Source organism: Rhopilema esculentum, chromosome 7 (genome assembly GCF_057945365.1).
Source record: "Rhopilema esculentum isolate cy_ngs chromosome 7, ASM5794536v1, whole genome shotgun sequence".
NCBI classification, from domain to species: domain Eukaryota; kingdom Metazoa; phylum Cnidaria; class Scyphozoa; order Rhizostomeae; family Rhizostomatidae; genus Rhopilema; species Rhopilema esculentum.
In genome coordinates, this window is record NC_142821.1 from 876,845 (window position 1) to 904,719 (window position 27,875).

At 35.6% G+C, this 27,875-nt stretch overlaps 1 protein-coding gene across 1 annotated transcript; it reads right to left on the reverse strand.

Moving 5' to 3' along the window:
* Positions 1-4,868: 4,868 nt before the first annotated feature.
* On the reverse strand, positions 4,869-23,980 carry LOC135683270 (T-box transcription factor TBX10). Its single transcript, XM_065198481.2, has 7 exons — positions 23,152-23,980; positions 17,966-18,197; positions 10,917-11,190; positions 9,078-9,263; positions 8,781-8,848; positions 8,402-8,508; positions 4,869-7,471 (listed from the first exon to the last, which is right to left on the reverse strand). The coding sequence occupies exons 1-7, from the start codon at positions 23,303-23,305 to the stop codon at positions 7,194-7,196; spliced, it is 1,299 nt and encodes a 432-aa protein (XP_065054553.2). The 5' UTR covers positions 23,306-23,980; the 3' UTR covers positions 4,869-7,193.
* Positions 23,981-27,875: the final 3,895 nt, after the last annotated feature.

Genomic DNA, 27,875 nt, shown 5'->3' on the forward strand with positions numbered 1-27,875 from the left:
CTCCGATTGGATATAAACGGGGATTTAACTTGCAATAAAAGCCGCCCTTGGAAAAACAGCTAAAAATTTCACTTAATATTTCACTCAACTTTGTTATCGTCAAGTTGAGCGAAGTTCAGCGAAGGTGGCTTAACTTTACTCATAATATTTAGATAACTTGCTAGGTGACTGCATGGGTAAAGCAATACATTTAATAGTGATTCAGTTCTGTCGGGGCATGAAGCGCAATGAAATCAAATGATTTTAACTTGACAATAACATCAAAGACATTAAAAGAAATGCACTGTAATAGTGCCAGAGAATTTCAAGGAGTTTTTGGTAGCCCCGTTTCTACTAACACACAAAAGATAATGAAAGCATTATCAAAATTTACTTAATGCCTTTACCCATACAAGATAGTGTTCCAAATTTCTCAAGCGAGAAAAATGAAACTATATATTCTTGAAAAGGATTTTCCATGTTTGAAATATATCTAGCAGAGTTTGACTTTGGTAAATAAAAACACCCTATTATGCTTTGGGGCATAAATGAGAATTACTAGAAAATGTTTACTTATGTAACACAATGAATCGTTGCTTATGTAACACAATGAACCTTGAGTGTTTTTTACAACAGTTGATTCTATGCAAGAAATAACATAGTATGACTGAGCTTACTGAACCATTTGAAGCAGTCACGTGAATACAGTACAAAGTTATATACCATATGTAAATAAAGCTCAGAAAATTGTTAATGATCGCATTATGGGCGAAAATCGAAGAAGCAACTTAGAACTGTCCCGTTCTTTACACCAAATAAGTGTAAATAAAGTTGAGTAGTTATTAGTATTATTTGGTCTCACAGATCGTTGGCTTCAGAAAAAGACAAAATAGCTGCCTTATATAATGTAAGAAATGGAAATGGAAGCAGTGACATATGTAAAAAGTTGATAAAATACATTTTTAAGCCAGTGCTTTTAAACCTAGCGAGGCCATAGGATCTAAGAAAGAGTGAATCGTTTTTTGGCGGTACAGAACTTGAAAATGGCTTTGAAAAAAAAAACATTTTAAAATATATTGGCTAAAAGCTTTTCCGTTTGACATAAAACGTCAGAATAAGGGTTCGAAAGAACACGATGAAAAATATATACCCAGTTGTGGATCGAAATTGGCCAATCAGAAAAAATGCGAGCACAAGGCCCGTAAAATTGTCCGATCAGTTTTGCGTGCCTAAAGAAAAATTACCACTGAAGTCCAAGAGAGAAAACGATACTCCTTCTGTGTACACAATGGCGACTTTTTCGTTTGTATGTAGATCGATTCCAAAACTGCTAGATGGAAAGACGACGGGGCTCTGTCATTTATCTTAAACATGTCGTCATTTATAGAGTTTTGCCGAATCTGAGTTATCTAAAAGATGTCGACCGATGGCAGAATCACTTGTTTTAACGGTGTTTCTAGACGTACAAGATCGAGGCGGCTGTTCTCTTTGAGGGGCAGCTTTGTTTCTTTTGTTGTAAGTTCTGCTTTTTTCAAAGCCATTAAAAAGTGAAATGTTCTTTCTTCATTGCAATATAAGGCAATGGAATTTTAGTTTTTTATATTAAAGTAATTACGCAGAAGCAGGGACGGGGCTAGAAAAATTTCTAGGGAGGGTGGCAAGTGTCAGGTTGCCGAGACGGAGATTTTTTAAAAAAATGTCAAACAAAGACAAAATAAGTCTTTGGTTTTGTACATTTTCCCAAATTGAATATATTTTGCGTAAGAAAATCATCGCTGTTGCCTAGATTTACAATTTCCTCTATTTTTGAAATCTGCTTATAGGCTAGATGAGATGCGGCAAGTTCACGATCGTGAAATGCTTATCCGAACATGCAAGCACAGAACATTGTGGTAAAAGCATCTCAAAGTGACTGTCTTAAAAACATTCACACTGACCCTCGGAGTTCAATAACTTTTCAAAAAACTATAAAGGTTCATAAAAAGATAAGAGCACGAAAAAATGATAAAACTTAGTGGTTTTCTCTGTTGATTGATTTATTTTGATCGTAAAAAGAAGCAGCTTGTTACCAAAGTTAAGCAAAAACATTGAAAAATCTTTCGACGCGCCCTAAATCTACGATAAGAACCCGTTTACACTACAGAATAAAGAACGGAACTCCTTTGTTCCGTGCCTGAAAAAGCGACGATAGGCCTTGCGTTTACACTAAGCATCTTGGTTCCGTGCTAGTTGGGGAACGGTTCCGTTCCGTTCTTCTTTGGTTTCGCTAAAATGCGAAACTCTTTGGTTTCGTTCCCAAATCGTGCTTGTTTTTTCTAGTGTAAACGGTCAGGAACGGAACTTTTTGGTTACGATTGAAAACTGGGCTTAATCTAGGGTTGGGTCGCAGGGGCGGCGCCACGGGGTAGACTGGGGTAAAATTCGACTTTCTTATTTTTCCAAAACTGGATTAAAAACATAAGGAAGGTGGTGTTCGCTTTCTTCTCTTAGATCGCAACTTTTTTTATTTTGATGGTCAGTTACAGATCGTTCCAGATCTTAGCTGACATAGAGTATGGTGTGTTGGATCATCAGTTCCGTAAATAGTGAGAAACTAAAATGAAGATGATCTATAAAACACAGTTTCATAGTGCTAAACAGTTGGTTCTTAGCGTGTGGTCTTTGCCTTCCTTCCTTACCTTTTTAACATGTAAGGATAGTATAGTTGCAGCCCCACTTGTTACAGCTGCATCACCTTTTAGCCTCAATGTCAGACAAAAGGTTGGAAAACTTTTGTTCAAATTACCATCGATCGAGATATGGCAGATAAAATAAACAAAGGAAGCCTTGTTAATTAGTTTAAAACCATTGCTATCTTAAACATACCACTCTGAAATTAACTTTTATGTTATTAACTTTTATGTTTGTAAACCTTTGCCAATGAAATTCAACTCTTCTATTGAGGGTTTCAAAATATGTCAAACTTGGGAATCAATAACAAGCGCAATTTCTCGTATGGTGTTGCACCGGTTTCTCACCCAGACCCTTTAACAGCTTCATTCCTTCGTTGCCCATCCCACTACTTTGAGGCTGGCACGAGGCATTTTGAAAATGCCAGACGTCATTGCCGCGCAACTGAACATGATTCACATTGTATTGTTTTGTATTGTAGATTATTTAATGTTAGTTTTTACAATAGTGAATATACACTAATTAAGCATGCGCACTTGTTTTCAAGGAACCAAGTTTTAATCAAATTCTTGAATTGTCTAGTAATTTGTGCTGTCTTTATTGATTCCGGGAGTAAATTCCTGACTTTAGGCCCTTGAAAACTTAATGATATCATTATTGGTAGTTCTGGCTTTTGGAATGTCAAGGGCGTTTTTGAGTCGAAGGTTGTGACCTGTTGTTTTGGGTAAAAAATAGTCTTTCATGAAAACAGAATTAAGGCTGTTCAGTGTTTTATAAACTTTGAGCGCTAAAATCTAACTGATTGGACATGTATGGTAGTTTCTTTTGAGTTAGCAAGTAAATCTTTGTACGAAGATGAATAGTCCGAATAGGCTAGTCTTTAAGCCCTCTCGTTAATTTTCTCTAGCTTATCCTGACTTCCTTTACCACAAAGCATCTATATCAATGGACAATAATTGAAGTGACATAAAATAAATGAATTCATCATTATCTTTTTTTCTCTGTCGCCCATAAATCTTGCCAATCTTTTCAAAGAATTTAACAGATTAGCTGCTTTTTTACAGATCTTATCGATATGAGCATCAAACTTTGAATTTTCAACGATCTAAACACAAAGAAAAGTAAAGTTTTTCTCTATTTTAATTGTAAAATTTTGGTCAATTTCAAACACATTTATGCATTTAACTTTGCTGCCGATTGTGATAGCTTGAAATTTAGAGGGATTTGCAATCATTTCATTAGATTTAAACCAATCAAGACATTTTTGGTGTTAATTTTTACAAGTTGCAATAGTTCCACAGTATTTGTTGCAGTAACAGATATCGTTCTGTCATCAGCAAAAGTACATAAAGACCCTTCAGCAAGTGTAAAAAAAATCATTTAAGAAAATATTGAAAAGTTGAGGTCCAAGTATTGATCCCTGTGGCACTCCTTGTCCAAGTTTACCCCAGGAGCTGTAATGACCTTTCACTTTGACTCTTTGCTTTCTATTAGACAGGTAGTTTTGTATAAGTAAAAGAGAATTTCTATCTACACCATAGCCATGCAGTTTTGCTAAAAGTAAGTTTTTGGTAGACAGTCCAAGGCTTTTGACAAAGCCAAAAGACAGCACCAATATGTTTGTTCCTTTCCAGTTCTGTTTTCCAGTCTTCAATAAGTCTAAAAAGGACATGCTGGGAAAAAATCTTTTTCTATATGCGCATAGGAATTCGAAAATTTTTCTTCAAGAAATTTAGAAAGTTGAAGCTCCATTGCCTTTTCAGATACCTTTGAAAAGTCGTTAGTAGATTTATTGGTTGATAATTTTCTTTATTGAAAAAATCTTTTTTCATATATACAGGTGAGACTATAGCCTTTTTTAAGTGAAAAAGTTTCTTGAATAATGCATTCATTTATGATGTTCAAGAGGGGTTGTAGGATGATATCAACTGAGATCTTTTGTTGACATGAAAGTTCCGTTCTTTTTACCCAAGTGTAAACGGAAATAAATTTGGATCCATTCCTTTTTGCTTCAGTGTAAACGCAATGAAAAAAGAGATATCGTGCCCAAACAAGAATGGAACTAAGGAGTTCCGTTTTTCTTTCTGTAGTCCAAAGGGGATCTTAATATGAAACAGCACAAAGTGATTTGAATTATCTCTGACACTAGAGCAAAAGCAGCCTAATCGATTACAAACACCAAAAGACATACATTTCTTCGACTATTTACAAAGTTCAGCCTATGAAACCACTAAATGAAATCGTAAATGAAAATACGTCCCTGAAAAACCTTCGCAAAACTGCCGAGAATTTTTTTTAACTTGGCACAGTTGCTATAATTAGCGTTCTTGACATATTGAGGGGGGTATGACTGTCACTTTCTAGGACCATTTGCTAAAATACGCAAGCTTCATGTACCTTCGAATTTGAATGGCTTGCACAAATGGTTAAGCCTTTTGTCTCGGGCGATAGGAGTTAGATCGAGTGTGAGATCTCCTTTTCCCCTACCATTCTGTTTTCTCAACATTTGTAAAAGATATTGATCTCATTAAGATTGATATAGATTTAAGCTGAATTAATTTTTATAATATTTGCCACACGCAGTTTCCCGAAAGTGTGAACTTGCATTAAAGACTCTCGGAAACTGTTGTGAAATAAATAGAATCTATCTGATCATTAGCTCTCTTTATAATTTCAATGACTCAAAAACTGGATCTTCTACAAAGCAGAGCAGAAGATGAGTAAACGAGGTGTCACATTTCCACTCAAGCTATCAATTTATTACAAGAATATACACAAAAGCTAGCCCTATGCAGATGGAAGCCATCATCAAGAATTATCAGGTTGCTAACCACTCAGTGCTTGAGGCGTGTCTCTAGTTCACCAACTTAGACAGTGTTGTAAAAATATAGCTTAGCTCCTGCCAAGTGTCCCGACGGCAGCGGGATAGTAGAGATGACCCGCAGGTCGAATTGTATCATTTTTAAATAGCCTGTACTTATTACGAGAAAAGGGAATTAAAGGCTGTCAAAACCTCAGATTTTGAATAGGTTCGTGTTCAGCTATTCGCTAATAAGTGGAACATTTTTAACGCTCTAGAACTTGACCATTCGACGCAGTTATTTGCTTTGCAACAATCCATTAGTTATCTGACTAAGGATCAATGATAAACTGATAAACACGGGGGGACGCGGGGGAGCTAGGGATACTGGAGCCTCCGAATTATCGCCAAAGTGTATTATTTTTGCTTTATAAGAGTGTACTGAATGGGAAACAATTCAATAGACGACCCCCCTCCAATATCAATCTCGTTCCCACGACACTGATAAACATGCCTCGTATGCATATTTGGTTATTATAGGAAGTGAATAAATAAACCATAAACAGACACGAATTTGAACTTAATGGTTGTATTACTCTTCGAATTTCTATTCAGTGCAAGGCGTTGCTCTTGTTAACGTGGTTCAGTGAAGTTTTCTGCATGGATCGCCAAATCACTTTCAGCCACAATTGCTCACACTCACACGGACTGTCTCAATATCATTTCGTTTTGTTATCGAATTGTACCCCTTTTTATTAGAGCCAGTAAATTGAACTTAAGGCTTCTTAATCTAAGGGCTGGAGGCAAATGTGAAGCAAAAAGGCAACTTCCTAGCTGTTGAGAAATCCTTATTAAATGCATTACTCTGCGCATAAAGGCATTGTTGACAAATTTCCTTATTTACAAAACCGGGCCCGTGGTCGTCGAATATGAATTTTACCGTAACACCTAAAAATGTCCCATATTTTTGTTTATCAATAGTCCGCATGGGCAAAAATAAGAATATTCTTTAACTAGATGAAACTTAGAAACAAGGCCGGTTGAAGAACCTTTGTATTTGGCAAAGTCTAATCTAACAAGCAAATACGAACGCAAAAATCACTGGATTGTGTCCCCTCACAATGGGTAAAAAAACCGATGGAGATTTTGCGGAAAACATTTGAAATCGGTAAGACCTGACTCATACACAGAAATGGCCGCCATATTGGACCGAAGTAAAATATTTCCTTTTTTATTTCTCACAATTCATATATACATATGCAATTAATCATGCACTAAACTTTTGAAAATCATACTAAATATCCACCAAGTTTTCGACTTTACATAGAAGTATCTACATTTAATGAAAAAATTCACATTTCTGTAAACTTGTTTTACTATACAACCATATTTTTTTCCTTTTAATTTTTTGCTCTGACAAAAACATATTATAACTGGCTTCAGTCTGATAAACACATACATTATCTGAAACTATTAACAAATAGAAAGACTAAATCAATGTCGAATCGAGGGAAATTTTGCAAAGCAGGTGAGAATTTCCATGGGTAACAGACAATGTTGCTTCTCAGAAATATCCAGGCCTCTTATAAGAATAATCTATTCTATTAGAATCCGTGGATTTTAAAATCAATTTTTTCTTAGCTGCATAAAGCCACTATTTCTTAAAAAAGTGGCCTAGACAAAGAATGAGAGTACCCCAGGCATAGAATTTCTGCTTACAATGCTACCAAACAGGACATGAGCATCAGGCATACTGAGATGGAGTAATGTAGTCTACTGCTCGGACATAGGGTGAAATATACGGCGAATATCGATTGGTCGGTGACTGCGTGTTTGACGAAAGTTTAGTTTGGTAGGCTAAGTTGGCGGGAGGCGATTCTGGGTGGTAGTATGGAGAGACCGGGCTTGTTGGTGAAGTTCCTTGAATGCAGCAATGGTCAGTCCTTGACGTCATGTTCTGAGAGTATCGATAGTGCTGAGTGGTAAACAAGGATGGCAAAGAGGACTGATATCCCATCTCACCTGTAGAAAAGCAACAAAATAACCAGACCATACATAATGCAATCATAGTTTCAAAGAAAGACCTTAGTAACTGCTACAAAAATCGTGATAATCAAAATCCAATAATAAACGGCCAATAGACATGTTTTGGTCAATAATTTTTCTTTCCAAAATCATTCTATCTTCAAACACACTTTGAACTTTAACAAGAAAGGTTAGACATCGTAGAAGCGAGCTCTGGGTCACATCCAGTCGCCTTGTGGTTTGACCTTTCCTTAAAGTATTCATATTGGCAATAGGTATCCGAATTAGATTGGGATAGAGTAAATTTTTTACGAATGAAAGTAATAAGAAATTTCAGACACAAAATTGCTATGATTCAAGTATAAATTAAGGATAAAATCTGGAATGAAAGCTAAATAAATATAATTTCCTGTTAATCAGAGTATTTTGCATGTTCTGAAGACACGTTGCTTTTTAAAGTACTAATTAATAGAAGTGATAATTTTCATAAGCGAGTAAGCATTCGACTCTACGCGAGCTCTAAGTGGGTTTTTAAAAAAAAGAACCATTTTTTAATATGTCGTTGCTCTAATTGAAAAAGGTCCAAGAATAGGTCTAGGCTCATTTACAAAAAGAAAATATGTCATATTTATAAAAAGTTTCTATCTTATTCCTGAAAATCTGTTTTTATTCAAATGTCTTTGTATATTAAGATAGTAATTACTTGAAATAGTTTGCCAGGGCTTTAAAGGCAAATGCAAGTGTAACTGGAGCATGATTAATAGTAATATCACACAGAGAATTTCGAAGGCTTTGCTTTTTGTCCATTATTTCCAACTTGTTGTTTCTATATCATTGAAATTGAAATAAACTAAGACATTGATTTAGCAAATATTTTCCTAAAAACAAAAATGTCATAGCATGATTAGCAAACATATACTGACGTACTTTCATAAACTGCGCTGCTGCCACTCAACGCTGTCATGTTTTCCATATGTGACTGGCTTGAATATAATTTTCCTCCGGCTGGAACACGCTTCATCACTTGGTTTACACTGAAACAATCAAATCAGATTGCTAAATTAGACAACAAAATATAAAAATGCTTGACAACAGACACAGTAACATCGCTGGTTGAATGAGTAAGGTCGCAACTTTTATTTGTAGAAAAAACTTTTCCAAGGTCTTCAATATCACTAGAAACAGACCAAACAATGGTCCACCGCTTAGCCGGAAGAAAGTTAATTGACTTTAACTTAAAATCTATTTACACAATAGAAACAAAATTTTTTTGCAAACAATGTAATGTAGATTTTAGGCAACTGACCACGTTTCAGCCTCGCAGTCTCTGAATCCTTTGGCAAAAGGGTTACTAGCAATTTTAAGCTGTGTAATCTGAAAAAAAGAAAATTTAGAGTGAATGTTGTGTCTAACAAACGAAATGCTAACAGATGCATTATGCAACCGTGGACAGATATCAAAGAATTCCTAGATCAGTGGCACCTGAAAGAATGTTGACATTTAAATGTAAAAGCTAAACATACATGTTTAAAAAGCTGTCGTTAGTGTTAAGCTGTTGTGAAATAAGGAATAAATTAATCAAAAAGTCTAAAAAAATTCTTACCATGTGGTTTTGATAAGCAGTAACAGCCATGAATTCAGTTTCAGGAAAAATGAACATTCGAACAATGTCTCTTTTCATATCTTCCACCTTCTGATTGCTAATGGCATCAACCTGCAGGTTGGCCTCACCATCGCACGCTACCACATGAAGACGAGGCTGGTATTTGTGCATCGAGTTCAGAATGATCTTGAAGGAAAAACCCAATATGCTAGTGCAATCAAAATATGAACAAAAATCATTTGAAAATAGTCTTCAAAATCATTTTATGATTCTTATGATTGCAGTTTGGCACCGTTTGCTATTTAATTTGTATCTGAAAGACAGCCAGCCGTCGGGACATGTACAGCAATCACAAGATTTTGGGAGGACCTTTGATGCAGTTTGGTTCTTGCCTAAATGCTTTTGAAAGCAGCAATAATTAAGAAATTATACTCCAAACTGATGAAACGTAACGTAAAATAGGTATCACATTTTCATTTTTAGCTGAAAATAATTTGAAGCCGTCACACAAAAAGATAAGGACCTTTTAATGCAAATCCTATTTTTTCATGTGCCAAAGCTTATTTAAAGTCAGATTCAAACCATGAATATTGAATAGCATGGTTCCAGCAACAGAGGGCTGAGGTACACCAAAGATGAAATATTTGTACGTATTTGCATTTATAAACTTGTTCTCACTATGAATTTGGTTCAATCAATACCTCAGTCATACGGTCATTCTGTTTAAAGGATTGTGCACTAAAGGGCGATACTTATTTGTATTTGTGTAAAAAGAAGTCTTTATCGATTCTTGAATTCACGAATATCAGAACGGATTCATTCGGACTTACAGCGCATCGAACTCATTTTGTATCGAAGTCATTTAATGTCAAATTCACGGGCAAAGTCCATAGCAAAGCAATATCAATTCTACGGCCAACGGCTGTCTCTACCATTTAGTCCTAACTTCTTTTTCAATTCAGTTCAATGGCGGCGCCAGCCTCTACGCAACAGAAAACGCCAATTGAGTCCGACATAGAGGGGGTAAAGCAAACATTTGTTTAGGCCACGCCATTTTTACCACCAGACAACACCAATTGCACTTGAAGGAAACCTTTGCTTACGTAAAGGCAATTTGAACATCACAGGATTACATCACAAAAGGTAAGTTGCCAAAATATCAAATTTAAACGAAATACAAAATTAATCCTGCCATATGGGTGACCCGTCCCGTGGCGCCGCTACTGGTTCAGTTCAGTTCGGTTCTGGTTTTTCTTTTACAAAACCTTTTTAAGTAATAGCTATTAAATAAAGCCTAAGTTACAAGACACCGAGGCGATCCAAGCGCTCCGCTTGGCCAAACCGGAGTGAACGATTCTCCGCTTTTTACATGAAGAGAAAATCAGGCCGAGATAATTCGCTTTGCATTTTATCCGGTATAAACGCTCAGTCCAGAATGATTTTCACCGGTTCTTCTCTTCTACGCAAGCCTTCCCTTTAACCTCTCGTCTTTTTATTTTACTCGGGCAACCCGAAGTGAAAACCAGTGTCGTCTAGCTCGGGCATAAGATTACATATTTAAAAAGACGACGCTGGAGAACGAAAATGTTGAGGGAATATCCGATTTATGAGTTGGAGCTAGCCCAAAAGCAATCTGATATACCCTCATATCAATGTAGAATGACATCACTCAACAAAACGATATGGAATAATATATTGGATTCAAGCGTTGTCGTTTGATAAGACGCCTACCCAAAATAGAAAGAAATCCGGATCAAAATGAATCCGGTAATGTATGATCGCAAACACATTCGGAAAGCTGTTTCAGGTGTACGCTAATAAATTATTAGATAAGCTTACATGTCCGTTTTTGTCCATTATGTTGTTGGTTAACTTCAGCTTGTCAAATGACACTGCCTGCTTCATCCAGTGGGCTCCAGTGTTCGGAGAGTCCGGGTGCACATGAACTCTGCCCGGTACTGCCGGATCAGCTTTACCTGCGACTAACCATTTTGAACTGTGAAAGGCATAGCGATATCTTTTGTCATCAATAGGGACAAAATCCATCATTATTACATATCTTGCATTCGGGTCCATCCCCGATAAACGAATCTGGTATGTTGGAAACATCCTCCTAGAGAAAAGAGATTGAATGTGGGATGAAATCAAGTCGTAAAATAGCAAAGCAAAGAATGATTGATCAATATTGAGCAGCCTAAAATAAGCAATTAGTTGAAGAATTATTTCACAATATCAGATATACACATTGAAAAGCCTTGTTAATCACTGCATCAACAAACATGGTGGCGGATACTCAACTGTTAAATTGGGGGGGGGGGGAGAAACACAAAAATCTTGGACTGAGGCCCCTGGAAATTTTTTTTGGATCACGCCCACAACACGCTCGAAAGACATGGCAACACCCATCGAGACTGTTTCATCGACTCTATTAACTAGATGATTTAAACGTGTTGTTTGAAACAACTCTTCTTTAGGTATTTCGAAATAGATAAAAAAGAAACTCCACTTTAGGAAGAGTATCATTAAAGCAATTATTTTTCTGGAAAATGTACCATTGTTCCTTGGTTTTGGAAGCAACTTTTGTTTTGTTTCTAATTATTTTCACTTTCTTAAGAAAAATAAAAGACAGGTTTTTTGTTTCGATCCTTTGCTATATAGCGCATTTTCAAATGTATATAATTCATACCAAAGAAAGGTACAATTATGGTAAAAGGAATATATTCTGACTGGAGTTCTTAAAAATAATACTACTTGAAATTGCCACTAGGTTTTAATATTGTCTTTTCCGTAGCTTTCAAAATCACCAGATCTCGGTAAAGTACAAATATTTTTTTCAAAATAACAGCATAATTCAATTTAAACACGAAAATTTGAACATTTGATTGGGTTGCAAAAAGTAGGCCCAATCTTCCATCGTACTTATTCAAATCAATGTTGTGATTAGGGTTTCCTTTTACTTGAAAATTTGCAGAATTGAGATTCTTTGTTAATCAATTTGGTCGGATGGACGTCGAATGCTGAGCCTACAGACATGTTAAGGAACTGTCGAGGCAGGCATCGAGCCAAGTTGCTTAATGCACGGCCTTAAGTTTTATGGTCAACTTTGCTATATGTCATGCATTTTGTCTAACAAATATCTTTCTTTACAAATCTGATTTCCGAAGATTGCAAAAATGGAAGTACAGATAACTCTCTCAAAAAAATTTTTAAAAAATAGAAAATGATTACTTAACCTGAGCTTAGCTTGTTATAAAAAACGTATTTCTAATCACAAATAAAGAGGATCTGTTTGTGTATGCTGTAATTTACCAATGATAGAGATTTTTATTTGAAATAGCAGCACCAAATAAGAGTGTACGTATCCTCAAAAAATCGCAATCATTCCATATTTCTTTTATAGGCAATATAAGTTTATGGTTTAACAAATTTAAAATAAAAGGCTTGGTAGAGGCTTCACTGCTCAACACGAAAGAGTTTCTGTGCCAACCAAATATTTTGGTGTCAGTAGTTGACGCGCCTATTGATGTCATATCATATAGTTCTGTTATATCACATGGTTTTGCTTAGTTTTACGGAAAAGTAGATTTCACACGAAGGCTGATGCAAAATTTGAAGAATGACCTAGTACCAGTATTATTTCCCGTGAGGCTTTTTAACTACAGTTATTCTTCAAATCGACGAATTTCTAATCCTAGCTGAGCAGATTGATTTGATTGAACATTATAAAAATTCTCCTTTCTTCGTCGACAGTCTCTATTAGTTAGTTACTTACAAAAAAGGAAAATTCAACTTCACCTTTCTCTAAGCTCCTTGTCAATTTTTGACTGATTTTCAAACCCCCTATTCATATGTAACTTATCTTATAAAAAAGTGAACCCGAGAAAATCGAACACTTTATCCTAACCATCATTCATAATCTGAGGAATTCAAATCACAAATCTACTCTTGAGAACGAAATCTAAACAGTTTTCGGGGATAATTATGATTCATAGACCAAAAAGGAATGAATAGCTGCTAACTGCGAAACGCGAGAACCAAAAAGCAGTTTACGCCAATAAATAAAGTCCAAAAAAGCACTCGTGGTGAATAAATCAAGGACACCTGTCGAAATAATCTAATTAGTCCTAGTGAGAAAACCCCTCCGGAGATAAATCACAGTTATTATTCCTTCAATGTTGAAGTTGAGCTACACAAAGTAATCTATAGTAATCTTGCCTATGCCCATGCCAAACTATATTAATTTTTTGAATCCTTTTAAGAATGTGTAAATCTCCATAGCCACGCTGTCCACTTGTTTCCTGGACCATGTGTATAATCCCAGGTTCTTTGCTTGCATTCATATGTCATCAAATCATAGATAACCCTTGATGCGACAAACCAATTGTAACACAATATTTTGAAAAGAAATTTGTGTTGATAATAGGCTTTTGAGAAGAGGAGAATTATGGTTACATAAGTAGCATGAAGATTGCTAATTTAGAAGGACAAAGGTGGTCCTTGAGTTGAACGAAAAGCTGTATGCTGAAGTGTGTGATAACTGTGAACAGCAAGAACAGACTTGCGTAAGACGATAATTTGCGATACAATCGTTATTATCGCCAGAAGAGAACTGGAACGTCGTATTTCAAGACAGAACAATAATATTAAAAATGAGTATTATTAAAATTATTTTATAGGCAATATAAGTAATTTAGTAATTTTTATTGTAGCGAATGTAAATATAAATGCTCAGCTTTCTACAACACTAAACTATCATAGTTGGTTTACCAGCTTTGCTGCTCACCCCTTGTGCAGCATTGATTTTTTCAACGAAGAGGTTTACGGAACTTTGCTAACTTAGTTTCTTCAAGAAAGTAGGAAAATGCTATGAACTGCCAAAGCAGTATACTGAACTTCTTAAAATAAAAATATTATGAGAACACGGGCATCAAAGTTGATCAAACGCAAAGAACAAAGTTAGAAAAGGTTGTCGCTGAGGTTTTGTAAAATGTAACTTTTATCAAAGTTATGGAACCCGCTTTCAAAGACAAATACGAGGAGCTTTTTACCATCTCGGTGTGTTTTGTCGGTGAATTTTCAAACTTGCCGGCAAATGGCAAAAAGGTCAATATAACCTTCCTTGAGCACAATTGCTAGCAACTGCATTGCTTACACCCTAAAAACCTAAGAACAAAATTGAGATAATCCAGCCAAAGAGATTTGGAAAATTAAGAACGGTCAAAAACGACTCTAGCTTTATAAGAACAAATTAACAAGAAAACAAGGCTCAAAATTGATCACAATTTCAGAACAATATAAGAACATGCTGACGCTGAAGCACAGCGAAAAGTAATTTCGAAGAATTTTTGCTACCATGTGTAATTTGAAAGTGCTGTTGCAACATTTTTATTGAGAGAATTAATTTAAGAAGATTGCATTACAAAGTAAATTATTACTAAGGATACTTATCGGTGAGAACATTTTCATTTAGAGCATCGCTAACTGTTAACATTCTGCAGATTTTAATAAAACCAACTTCAAAGTTTTTCAAAACCTGAAACAGCTCACCTGAACCGTAATCTATTAATTTCTAAATATGAAAGAGATATATTAGAGGTACAGTGAATGTTTAAATGAACGTGAGCCGTTTAAACTGTGTATTTATTGGCAGTGTATCTACTTGAAATTAGCATAAAACCTGGACTGTCGGAAAATAAGTCTTCACTTAAGCGCGAAAAATACAATTTTCACTTTTAAAAATGTACTTAATTGAAAACATGTTGAATAGTAAAAGCGCGGTGATTGATCTTAGTGTAAACGCTTTAAATGTATGCAGCATTCCTTTAATTTATGGGTTTATTTCTAAAAGGACGTTTTAATCTTCTTGAATATTTAATGTAGAAAAGTAAAGGGTTTCAAGAGCACACCACTTTCTTTTCTCTCACAAAATGTAGATGCTGATGAAATAAAGATGTTAACAATCCCTCGAGAAAGTACCACATCTTAATTTAATCTTGTTCTGAAATTTCGAAATGACTCGTTTCCCACAAAGAATGTTGTCGAAAAGCACTGATTTGACAATAGTGTGTGATTTTATTCTCGTCGTCAATGGTGTTCGTTTTCCTTTCCGTTAATGATATCACGTTATCCTTTCGATCTGGATGTTCGTGTCACTGTGCATCTCATAGGGAAAGATGACGAATCGCCCAAGCTAACATTTTTTCAAAAGCATCAAAATGTGATGAAAATACCTACCCAACTTTCCCAACTGTGAAATGTAACTCTTAACACAGTTGTTTTTTGCCATCTAGGATTGCATTCTCTGTGAATTTTCAAAATTGTCTGCAAATGGAATTTTCTATCACTCACTTGGCAAGGGGGCCTGGACACTCCCCTTGAGCACTATAACTAACGATTGCACTGTTACACCCAACTGATCTATCAAAAACAATCGAGTCTCACAAAGACTTCGAGAAATTAAGAACTTGCAGCATTCTTCTTACAGACAGCCTGATTTTCAGTTTTTTGGATTCCTATAAAGATTGTATGTTTATTATTAGATAGAAAAAACACAGATTCCTTGCAAGAATTATCAGTCTGAGCGATCAATTGTTTTGCGTGGGTACAATACCTTGGACCTTGTGTGTGTCTGAGAAAAGGATTATCAAAGTGTCATTCAATCTTAACCTATTGGAACTTATTCAATCCATTAAACTGCCACATAATTAAAGTAAGTCGTAAATGGCTCAACAAGTTTTTCCTTACAACCACTGCTGTTGATGGATCTGGACGTGGTACAGAACAGATATTGGTCAAAGAACCTCAACGGAAATCGAGCTGACAACATAGTAATCACGATTTTCGGATCAAGGTGCATAATTGTTACGGTAACACGTCTTCATGGGATTGAGAACCTCTTATCATTCGTAAAATGGCCGTTACGTGAACTCGAACTACATGGTCCATCAACACATTCAAACCAATATACAACCTGTACCAGGGCCCGCGTCACGAATTTTAAAGGCCAGGGCTTCTTTCCTCTTTTACTGCAGCCTTAAAACTACTTGCTTCACAAAAAGTGGGGGGGGGGTATGGGGTGGCGCGGGCCATGGTTACACATTGTTTAGCTAAGGGATTCATTAGGGAAGGGTAATACGTAGAAAAGGTTATTTGTAATGAAGATGCTCCGTCATAAACATCCACAGAAAATTGCAGATAAAAAGAAAACGTTTTCTCTTTAAAGAAAGGGTCCTCTTAGAACAGAACGATGCTTATAGGTGCAGTTGAAGAGGGTTTGGGACAGTGAGCAGGGGACATGTGGCTGCTGGGGGCTGAATGTCATCAAGCAAACTTTCATTGTTTAGATAAAAAAAGGTCAGCGTTGAGTTCCACTGGTGTCATTGGTTCGAGCATCCGGGATCCAACATTAAAGATTCATGCAAGGAAATGTTGTACTGGAAATTTGTTAAGGTGATCTTTACAAAGAAAATCCTCAAAGTTTCTTTAGTTTGTTCCACCAATTGATTGGAATGTTGTCCACCATAGAATTTTAGACACAGAGAATAAAAATAAACTTCCCAAGAGAAAGTACATGATAGAAATCTTCGGACATAAATATCATAAAACAAATTCAAATTTTCTTGCTTTTTGCTTCGAGAACTGAAGTTTCTTAATATTTTTTCCGATTATCCTATACTCGTTCCTTACAGCAATTTTTTATAATAAAATACTACACAGGGATACCAAATAAACCTTCAAGGGCCACATTTTTAAAAAACACCTAACAGTTTCTTACAAATATTTTCATCTTTTCTCTTCTCAATCCTGCACTGCCTTAGGATCTCCCATTTCCGGGCTAACCGAAACTAACAAAATCATGCTGCAGGTATCACATTATTTTTATTTCTTTCAGATCTTGCGGATGACTAGAAATCAGAAAAATTTTATAATCACAAGGCTTGTATGCTATTAGGCCAGCACCCTTTGTTCTTTGTGGCTTGTATGCTTATGGGAGTTGTATTCCCTCAAATCTAAAGAAGCTCAGGACGAAAGCGAGAAATGTCTATGGCCGGTGTTCTTGGCAACATCCAGCTTCATTAAATCACGTGTTAAAAAAAACCGTAAGTTGAGTTGTGGAAAGCGAAGGTTTTGCCTTGCGACCATGCCCACCCAACCCATGTCTAAGTATTTTCAGATTTTTATATGCATGTTAACTTTCTACTTCTTATCGTCGTGCATTTTTTTATGACCATATGGCTTGCGACGTTTTGCATGAACAAGGTGTTGCTAGTCAGCGGAAGAAAACAAGCTATTGGTTCTTCTTCCCAACCCCCTAAAAACGGTTGGGGTTTTATTTACCGCCACCTTAGCAATTGGCGCACCGACCACCCAAAATAAATGGTCCAAATGATGAGAGAACACCGTCTGTCAGTGTTGTGATTGAAAATGATCAATTTTTAACCTTGTTTGCCAACGTTTTGTATGATACCTGGAACAAATATTCAAAGATGTAAATCTAGTACTTTTTACTTAAAGCGCTTTAGAACCAGACGATCTGAGACAGGCTACTTCAAAGTCATTGCTTTGGTCTAGAACAACCCCAAAAAGTAGGACCGACCAACTCTTCTTAAAGGCGTAAAAACTGGATCTTAATGCCAATCCGTAGAATCTGCGACATCTTTAGCCAAAATAAGCAATAACTGGCTGACTGACGAATTAAATTATTCTCTGTCATTTTTCGCTCTTAGTTCAGAAGGCAGTTCCATCACGATTCCTCAAGATTTCTTTGACAATATTTTTTTCCCTTTAAATTGTTTTTTTTTTCAATAATAATCATCACTGACACATTCAAAAATGAATTACTATCTAAAGAGAGATGAAGAGCCAAATTTAAAAACAAGAGAGCTTACCTTCCTGCCTTAGTGACAATCATCTCAGTGCCAAGAGCATTGAATTCCTGCCACAAAGTTTTCATTTCGAGATCGCAACGAACTTGTGACATGTGTGATTCAGCCTTTCTTCCATTCAGTGGCGGAGAAATTTGCCTTTGCGAGCTACCACCGGTTTCACAGCCTCGACTAATGTCTTCAGGCTTTGGGGCTTTTTCCGATTTTTTTCCTGTCCCAACATACTTTAGTGTCTCTAGAATGATAACAGACATTTTCTAGTCCCAGTAACTATCCCAAAACTTAAAATACTTGCTACTAAGATTTTTAAATGAATAAATAAATCTTCATTGAAAGCTTGTCTACATAAAGTAAACCCTAGTGAAGAAACTAAAGAAAAACAATTCAATGAATTTGCTTCAGTTGTTTGCATGTCAGAGCCTAAAATTTTATAATATCATTGGACTTGAAAAGATTGTTAAAGTGCTTATGACACAGAACTGTAAGGAACTGTTGCTGAGCGTGAGTTGACTGGACGACCTCGCAACACCTGGCGAAGAACGTTGTAGTGCGACTTGGGGATCTGGACGTATCGTGGAAAGATGTTGAAGAATCCGGGCCCGCGCCACTGGGGGGCCGGGGTGGCCATGCCCCCACTTTTATGGGAAGCAAGTAGTTTCAAAGCTGCAATAAAAGAAAGAAGCTTTGGCCCTCTTTTTTTGCTGGTCTTGGTCCCCCAACTTTCAAACTCGTGACGCGGGTCCTAAGAAGAGGCTCAAACCTCCAAAAAATTGAAATTGCTTATTGCCCGATGTGCAGAAAATCAGGGGTGGAACTAAGTCTAAGTAAGAATGGCACAGAACAGGTTTTCACTTTAAACTGATTCTTAAAATTTCATTGTGTATGTTATTCTCCGAGGGTGGTGCAGTTACATCGAACAATATGCAAATGAATAGGTAAGATGCTTGGTGCATCAAATGGAATGAATAATGTATGACTACCACAAAGGATATGCATAACAATCCTAGATTTTCCATAGCAATGAGTTCGTCCTTTACAGAAATTTAAAAAACATCTGAAGAAATTCCATTTCTTAGAATGCAGGAAGAAATTCCATTCCTTAGATTGCAGGAAGGCACATTCTGCTTATGATTCTGCATAGCGTTTCTAACGACTTTATCCTAGAGTTGAGTCATATGTGAAAATCGTGATCTGTGAAAATTCCCAAGGGCTTTTCACGAGTTTTGGGGATTTCAAAGGACGGAAAGTAATTTGCAAATATTTCCTTATTATGATTAATTGACATATTTGTGGCTAACATAATCCTGCGCATTTTAGAGCATTATAGATCGATTAAGTGTATTTGTCGGACAATTTTAGTCCGTATTTATGTGACGTGCGCTCCATGATTTCTTTGATTCGGTATGTAGGACTTTATTTGAGATGTTGCAGCTACTTAGGTCAATTGGAGCTACAAACATTTCGAATTGAATTGCTGCATTAATTCAATGAAGCAAAAGTACAGTCCAGAATTTGTACCAAACTGTGAGTTAAACGAATGAAAGGAATCATTATGTTGAATGAGCCATCCCAAACAAGGCAGTCAATGGGACTGGACTCGACAGCTAATGCGCATGCTCTTTTGCTCTAAGCGAGGAGCACGGGTCGATGATTAGAGGAAATTTGTCTTTTGACAAACCTTTCACTGATAAGAGGTCTTTTGGTTATTCATTCTCGTTTACTCTCTATATATTCTTCCCTGCACTTAAAGTGTTATTTCTCTTCTTCCTCACGTTTGGCTATTTATATAATAATAATAATAATACCTTTTTTACTGCTATTTTGACAATAGTGTGAACACTGATAAACACTAGCATGAAGCAATTTAAGAGATTGCATTATGGAAGTTATTGACTGCAAGCGTTACAGGCGCATTGATTTTCGAAATACCAATCTTTTATAAGAACTTTAAATTGACTTGCATTTATGGATGATTTTATTTCACTTGGAAGAGAATTCCAAATCTTTGGACCGAAAAAGCTAATAGATTTTATACCATAACTTGCAGTTTTTATCTTTGTGTTATTACTTCCGTTCTTGTCTTCCGTAAAAACATTAATTATTACTAAACTTTCTGAAAATGAAACACTATCTTGGCAATTTGATATTTTACGGCATATTTTATCTTATTACCTAGTGAATGTTCCACTTGGACATGATAAATACGTCACCGAAGGCATATAGGAAGCTCTTGGAGTAATTTTCCTATGTTGTTTTGATGTAACTTAAACTATTCAATTCTATCTAAATATTGTTACATTTTCTTTCTTGGTTGAATTTTTCATTTTTCTATATATCAAACGTCTTTCTAGTCTTCTTTCAGCTTCTCACCTTGTTTCTAGCTTCAGTTAAGAATCTAACAACACTGATACAGACTCTAATATACTTTTTACAATTTTCATTGCACCAAATGTAAAGTTAAATTAAGGAACAATTAATGAAATTTTAGTATTACAATTCCATAAAAAGAGGTCCAGAAAAAAGGAACTTCAAAAAGTAGGCCACGAGCTAGGTTTCTTACAAAAAAGTATGTATATCAATACTGACTTGTAACCAGCTGCTCAGAATATATCTAATATAAAGTGAACTTGTGTGTGAAGACGTGTACACTAGTAAAAAACACTGAGGTTGCCGACTAGTTTCGAAATGATATGAAAATGGATGGAGAGTTTAAATACAGCTTTTTGCAGAAGCTAGTCTTCCAATTTTATCAGCCAATGGTGAACAGCTGTTCAGTTCATCGGTCGAGGCCAATTCTGATCGATCCAATTTAAGTTTGTGTGCAGAAGGAGCAGCCCAGGGAAGAGAAGATAGAGTGGTCAATGACAGTCCCCGCCAGACAAGGATTTTCACTTCTGGGTGAAAATCTTCACTTTACAAATTTCTGCCCAGAATATTTTCTTGCATTGTATTTATTCAGAAAAAATGCGACCATGCCTGGCCTGGCCTATGAACATATTAACTACCATTATTGTTTGCAACTCTGTTACTTTAATTACAGTTCATAGCAAACGCGTCCAAAAGCAAAATTTCTTATTTGAAAAATTGAAGCTCAAACGCGTCCAACAGCGCTAAACCACTATTTTTTGCGTATATCAAAAATTTTTGTCCCAATGAGGCTTTTTTCTATTGCATATCTAGAACCCTAGTTCGTTTGATGTTTTATAGATCAATTATAAACATAGAATGCTTAAAAGCGCAAATTCCACCTTTACCACAAATTATTTAGCCTGAACTTATGTTAAGTGGTGCTAGTAATAGAAACAGGCATTTCTAATTTTGAGATCAATGTGTTTTCATTTAAACGCACAATCAATATTTTCCTTTCATCGCGCGTTGGTATTTGATTAATTTAGTAGATTCTCCCTTTTCAGATATACTCACTTTAAACACGACTGAGAAGGCCTGGCTTTCACAATGCTGTTTTTCATATCTATTCATGAGATAGCTATGAACCCGTTTTAATTTCGTTTTAATTTAATAATCTTTGTTTATACTCTTGTAGACTATTGCCTGGTTATAGAAAGAAATTTCATCTGGACATTTGAACAACGAATTTTAAACAGCTTCATTTCCACTTGCTACGAACAATCTTATTGTTAAAGAGTAGCTGTTTGGGTTCCTGGATATTCCATGGAAGAACATCATTAAAAAATGGACTGGCTTATCTATCCTTGCTTGATTTAAAGAATATTACTAATGTGTTTTGGGTTTGGTCAGACAAATACCTTGGTCTTTGATATTTATATAGATTTGTATTTAGACATAACTAAAGAAATGATTGAATAGGAAGAAAACTAAGTTGGTTAATATTGGGACATTGTGAAAAAGGATTGTAGAAAAATAGGAATGTGTGTATAAAGCGCTAAATATTCATGAAAAGATGCCCTTTTAGTAGTTTAGGAATTTCACAAAATTGTGGCTTTGAATTGTAGGACAGATTTGTGAAGACACCCTTTCATCAATTCCATTTATAATTCCATTTTCAGATATAGCATTTCATTTCAAGTGCATAAAATATAATGGACGATTTGGTTATAGTTTCTTTCATTTTGAATAGAGAGTCGCCAGGCTTCCTCCTAAAAAAACCATTGGTTTAAATTTGTAACCATAATTATGCGCTACAGGCTCGTGTTGTGCTGCGCTGCAAAAGCTAATTAATTATGTTACCTCGATGTTGTTTTGAATAAAATGTTACCTTGAATGAAATCTACCAATGGCTGTCTCATGACGGAACCACATCGAAAGAATTAGCCCATTTTACATTTTTCTAAAAGGCCGAGAGGGTTGTGGTAGAAGTAAGTAAAAGGGAGGTGCTTACCAGTACTAGACTTAAAGAAGCACCGTCCACCGCTTGCATCCACTACACTCTTTTTTATAAGAACCAGTAAATTAGAAATCAGGCTGACTGTTCTTGATTTTTTCGAAGATCTGAGGCTTGATTGTTCTTAATTTGTTCTTAATCTAATAGGTTGTAAGCAGTGTGAGTGCTAGCTTTTTCGCTCTAGGGTGGTGTACAGGCCTCATTTGCCAAAAAAGTGAGTGAGACAACCCTAATTTACTGACAAATTTGAATATTCACTGAAAAAGCACCCACACATCGCTAAAAATCCTCGATTTTGAGAAAAAACCTTGTTCAAAATTGCATTTTGCAGAAACTAAGCCTCAGTTTACTCTTAATTTGTTCTTAACTTTTGGCCATATTTGAGGCTCGTTTTCTTACAAAATTGTTCTTATAAAAAGGGTTTGCCATATAAATGTTGTAGTTTAACAAATGTTAAGTTTTAAAGAAATTTGGTACTTGCATGTGCTGACGTATGCCGGTTCTAAAGGATCCGTCACACTGAACACCACTCCCCCCCCCCTCCCCCCCCCCTTAGATTCCATAATTCCATCTTTACAACCTTTGTGTGAACTTCTACTGATATTGAAGCTGGTGTATTTTATGTACTTCAAATTATTGCTCTCCATAGCAGTTGTGGTCTTTTGGTGTTGTTGTTTACAAATAAAAGACACACCTCATCATTTGGTATTGAAACACAGGCGAGCCAACAGAAGAAAAATGACACAAATTTGCAGAGAAACAGAAAACTGAAATATTTTGATAAAGAGAAAAACTGAGCAGAAGCCTTTGAAACAGAAACACTTACCCTCCAATGCAAGTTCAATTTGCTGAGGCGAGGTCCATTTTCCAAGCAACGACTTTTTTGTGACGTACTCTTGGACATCAACTTGTCTCGAGTCAAGAAGCTGTGCAATGGAGAAAGCGTTTGCTTTTGCAGACATGCTAACCAGAGATTTCATTACTTGGTCACAAATCAGAGCTCTGCAGTGATCCCCCTGAGTGCGAGTGCAACTGAGAACGGGACCTTATCTGTGTATCTGTCAAGTGAGGCTAAAGAGCTAGAGATGGAAGTTATCAACATGCGTATTCGCCAATGGTCAGCTAGCGATCAGTTGCTTGCTGTTGAACTGCTACCTCGCAACATCATAATCAGGCCAAGGCGTCATGATAACACGATATGTCATTACATCAGCAAGACCACTTCCCTTGCGGTCGCAACGAAAAAAGCAGGGGTCATCAAACATTCCCAACATGTGCCACTGCATGAAAATGCCGAAGATACTTGGACGAAGTATCAACCGAGAAACTTTGATATTTCAAATTTTTCTTTAAAGATTTAAGCACGAAATAAATTAAAACTATTTTTGGAGGAATCCAATAGAGTATCTGCGAAAGATGGGAAAAGAAGAAGAATTCGCTTGAAAGAGGAAGGAAATGCTATAAAGATTATCTTTATTGATCGCTTTATGTCATAACCAATTATTAGTGATTATATTGTTTGTCAAAGTTGCGTCATCAAAATTATGAAACACACCTTTATTCTAGCCACCAATAGGGGCATGAGGTTCAACATAAGAAAATAGAAATAAATACCTAACCTTACATCAGGAAAGTGGTAAATACGGGTTATTTGATTTATTTTTTATAATCAAATGCGTGCTTACATATTATTTGAACCAAATATTAAGAATATATAGTTAGAAACCTAACATAATTGACAAAAAGGGCTTTTACAAGGAACCAGTTGTGGATCGAATAAGGCCAATCAGAAACCCGAGGACGTAACTATAAAGGAGTTACAGCTACTTGCCAGTTGAAAATGTCGCCACTAGTGCCTTCGCGTGAGAACGAATTCCTTCTGTCTACACAATAGAGGCTTTAATTTTTTCGTAGATAGATTCTAAAACTGCAAGATCAACAACCGGGCTCAGTTAGACAGTCTAGAAAAAGGCTAGGTAAACTTGGGATTGAGTTGTACGCCATTGATGCAACAACGTCATGAGCGTTAATGATCTTTGACGACATCAGAAAACTCAAATTTTTGAAAAATTTCACAAATGCCAAGCAAAATTGCGAAAAGGTTACAAAACGAGCTACATATATATATTTCTATATATATCTTCTGAAGAAGCTTACAGCGAAACGTCAACCAAGTTGTTTTTTCATTCAGCATCTATTTTTATAATTTTAAAAAACTTAAGAGTTAGGAGCTATTAATTATATATAGAAATATGTATGGCAATAGGAAGACGATTTTTAAACATCTCTCATTTAAAAACACCCTATATCATCACAGAATAAGAATATTACTATTAAGTCACAAGGATTTACGGCAATGACGGAAATAGTTTTTAATCCTGTGGAGCTTGGACCTTGCAAACCGGTTTCTAACAAACAACCTTCGTCTTTTCTCAACAATGAAATTTGCATTTTAATTTTCTACTGATGAATAACAGTATAAAATATTGTTGTTTATGTGTATTATGAGCAAATGTTTGTCGCAGGATATCGTTAGATTTGTTCACAGCCAAGTGACGAAGTGTCATTAAATGTTCTATTTCCTTGAATTCAAGGCTCAAATTATGATAGACAAGCGATTAATAATCAACTTCCTTTGTCACCATGACATCTTGTAACTGAATTTCTCACCGTCTGGAATGTATTTATTTCAAGAAATTGCTGGTTCATTCACAGTCAAGTCATTTTATTCGGAGAATGTCGGCTTGAGGAACATTTCCTTTGTTGAAGTGTCTTGCCCTAAAGGGCATCAAATGCTATATTTTGCATTAAATCATCTGATCAATATTTTTTTTGGCTAAACCTTACTTCTTGAATGACCAAGAAAATTAATTCGTCGAGACAAAATTTTGAAGGGTACCTTTTAGTTGAACGTTGCTAAATATGCCGTTAGCACGATGAAAAAAGCGAGTGGTATTCACTTGTACCAAATTTATGTAGGTAAGATTTTCGCGCACAGTACATCTCAAAAATTGTCTAGTCGTGCTGTCAAAAATATTTAAACAATAAATTCCAACCCACGGAAACAAGAATTTACAGCCTAAAATGCTAAACGCTTGTCCTTTTCCAACTGTAAACATCATGAATGCTCATTGTCAGGGGCGGATCCAGACATTCGCAACATTCGCACTGGCGAATGTCAGATTTCCACATGTCTTTTTGTAATTGTCTGTTAATACATTTTAGCATTGTGAATATTGTACTAGAAATGGCCAGTTAATAAAAAAAAGGTCCACAGAATACAAGAAATAAAAGTTTTGTTTCCTGCCCTAGTTGCTATGATGTCACCTTGTTGTTTACTTTTTAGGTTTTATTCCCTCGTTTTCGTGATTTAGAGATGATATATTCGAAAGAGGGCTCCCCCTTTTACGCATAAATTCACAGAGCACCAATAAGGTTTGATGCGAATGTCGAATGGAATTATAATATATTAGGCATGCGTGCGCAAATGAAGTAGTACTGAAAAATGTATGCCAAAAATTTGTGCGAATGTCAGTCAAGCTATGTTATTTAGCCATCTGAAAACCAATAGGAAATGTATATGGGAAATTTTTTTGCGAATGTGGCGAAGGTAGATGCGAACTATGTTCGGTAGCCAGTTAAGGGAGAGAACCTTGGAAAGTGAGCAGATTGAAACCTCGTTTCCACATCAACGGCCATGATTGTTGTTGGAAAGCTGTGGAGAAATTTGCTTGCAGAAGAGGAGCAATTGTACTTCAGAGTGAGTGAAAGGAGTCAAATATAAGATGATTTTTAATTTGAATCAGCGGATTTCTTATGAAGATGTTCAAAGTTTGTCGAAGATTTTGGTTGATGGATGGAATTTGATAGATGGCAATATGCGAGGACAGTTCAGTTGGACCTAAAATTGTTGAACCAAAATTTTGCCTATGTTTTCATTTTCATGATGGAGGACGTTATTTAGACAGAGATTCAGACTCAAATAATATTTTGAAGAATAGGTGATGCTTTTTAAGGTAAATAGCCATTTTTATGCAGGCTGTCAATCAGAACTTTTAGGGTTCAAGTTAGGTATATCTTGATAATGATGATGTAGCATTCTGACGAATGATGCTGTTCTATAAATATCTTGATGAATTTGAATATGCTGAATTTTAGAGTTCTAGATATTTTTTTGATATATGTTGTTATTATCACAAACCTGTAAATAGTTTGACTGTGCTGGGGATTTGTTTTTGAATAAGATATTGCATTTTCTATGGCGTATTCTTTTCTTGTTAGTTTTATGCTGTCAGTTTTGGAAAAATCTAGACTGCCATATTTGTAAATGAGAAATTGTAATAGTATTTTGATTTCCACACTATAAGAGTATACCATTTGAAACTTTTGGTTCTGAAATACCCTTAAGATTCATTAATTTTTGTTTATGAATTTGCAAGTGACTGACAGTTTTCTTTTCTATGTTATTGTGTGTGTAAATAAATGTAAATATGGGTAGTAAATACGTGCAATCAATGGCATGATCCTAATGGGGGAATTACTACATTATTAATAAGAAATTCACAGCAAGTTGGTTCTGCCAAGTAAATATCTTATATAAATCCAAATAGTAAAAGTTACCATGTTTGCCTTATTTCTTTGCCATTACTGACTTTGTTTGATGTACATTTAAAATTTGTATGTAATATATATTTATGATGTTCTTGTTATGGAAAGACAATGAATTGTTTTAAATTCTGTTACATTTGCTGTTTTACCAACACCTGAAAATACTAAAATTGTATGATGTGTATTGACCTAACTGGTATTTTTGGCCATGTTTAAGGCACATCACACAGCAGTTTAGATAGAAAGGTGAATGCACAAAATAAATAAAAGAAAAGCTCTGAGCCCCTAAGGTATTTGGTGTTGAAGTCAAACATTTGGGTGGATATTGCATTGAAAATTTCTACACTAAACACAGTATTTGATTGTTAAATAATATCATTGTATAAATAGAACTAAAATTCCTTTCTTTAAATGGCTGTTTTTTAAGTGAGTGACATAAAATGTTTTTCATGAGTTTTTCTCCCTGAGAAGGGATGATACACACATCTAATATACCCTTATTTTAGCTCATCCTCTTTGTTCTTGACAATTTGTGGTTCTGTGCCTAGACTTGCCATTAAATCATTATTTAGAGGACATTTCAAATCTTTGCTGCTGTTTTTCCATCACAAAAGCCATGTAGGAAACAAAACATGCCAACACAACAAAAGCTTGATGAGTGTTTCTCAAAATTTTTCCAGATATCTCTTTTCTTGTTCACTCAATAAGTAAAATGCCAAATTGTCAATGAAATCCAGACCTGGCTGTTATTCTTAATATTTATCCTTAAATTTCTCAACCTTTGAGCCTCAACATTTTCTGTTTCCTAATCCTAAAACTTAATATAAGGAAAAATACATCTTTAAGTGGAAAACTTCGATTCTGAGACTATAGTAAAATTTGACTGATTTTTTTTGGGCGTGGTCATATAGGCGTGGTCGAAACTTTGCGAATGTCAGATTT

Coding starts and splice junctions, on each gene's coding strand:
- LOC135683270 (XM_065198481.2), bottom strand. CDS start 23,305: ATGAAATCTCTGGTTAGCATGTCTGCAAAAGCAAACGCTTTCTCCATT. Junction 9,264..10,916: donor TAATGGACAAAAACGGACAT/GTAAGCTTATCT, acceptor TTTTCCTTCAAG/ATCATTCTGAACTCGATGCA. Junction 7,472..8,401: donor CAGCAGCGCAGTTTATGAAA/GTACGTCAGTAT, acceptor GCTTTTCTACAG/GTGAGATGGGATATCAGTCC.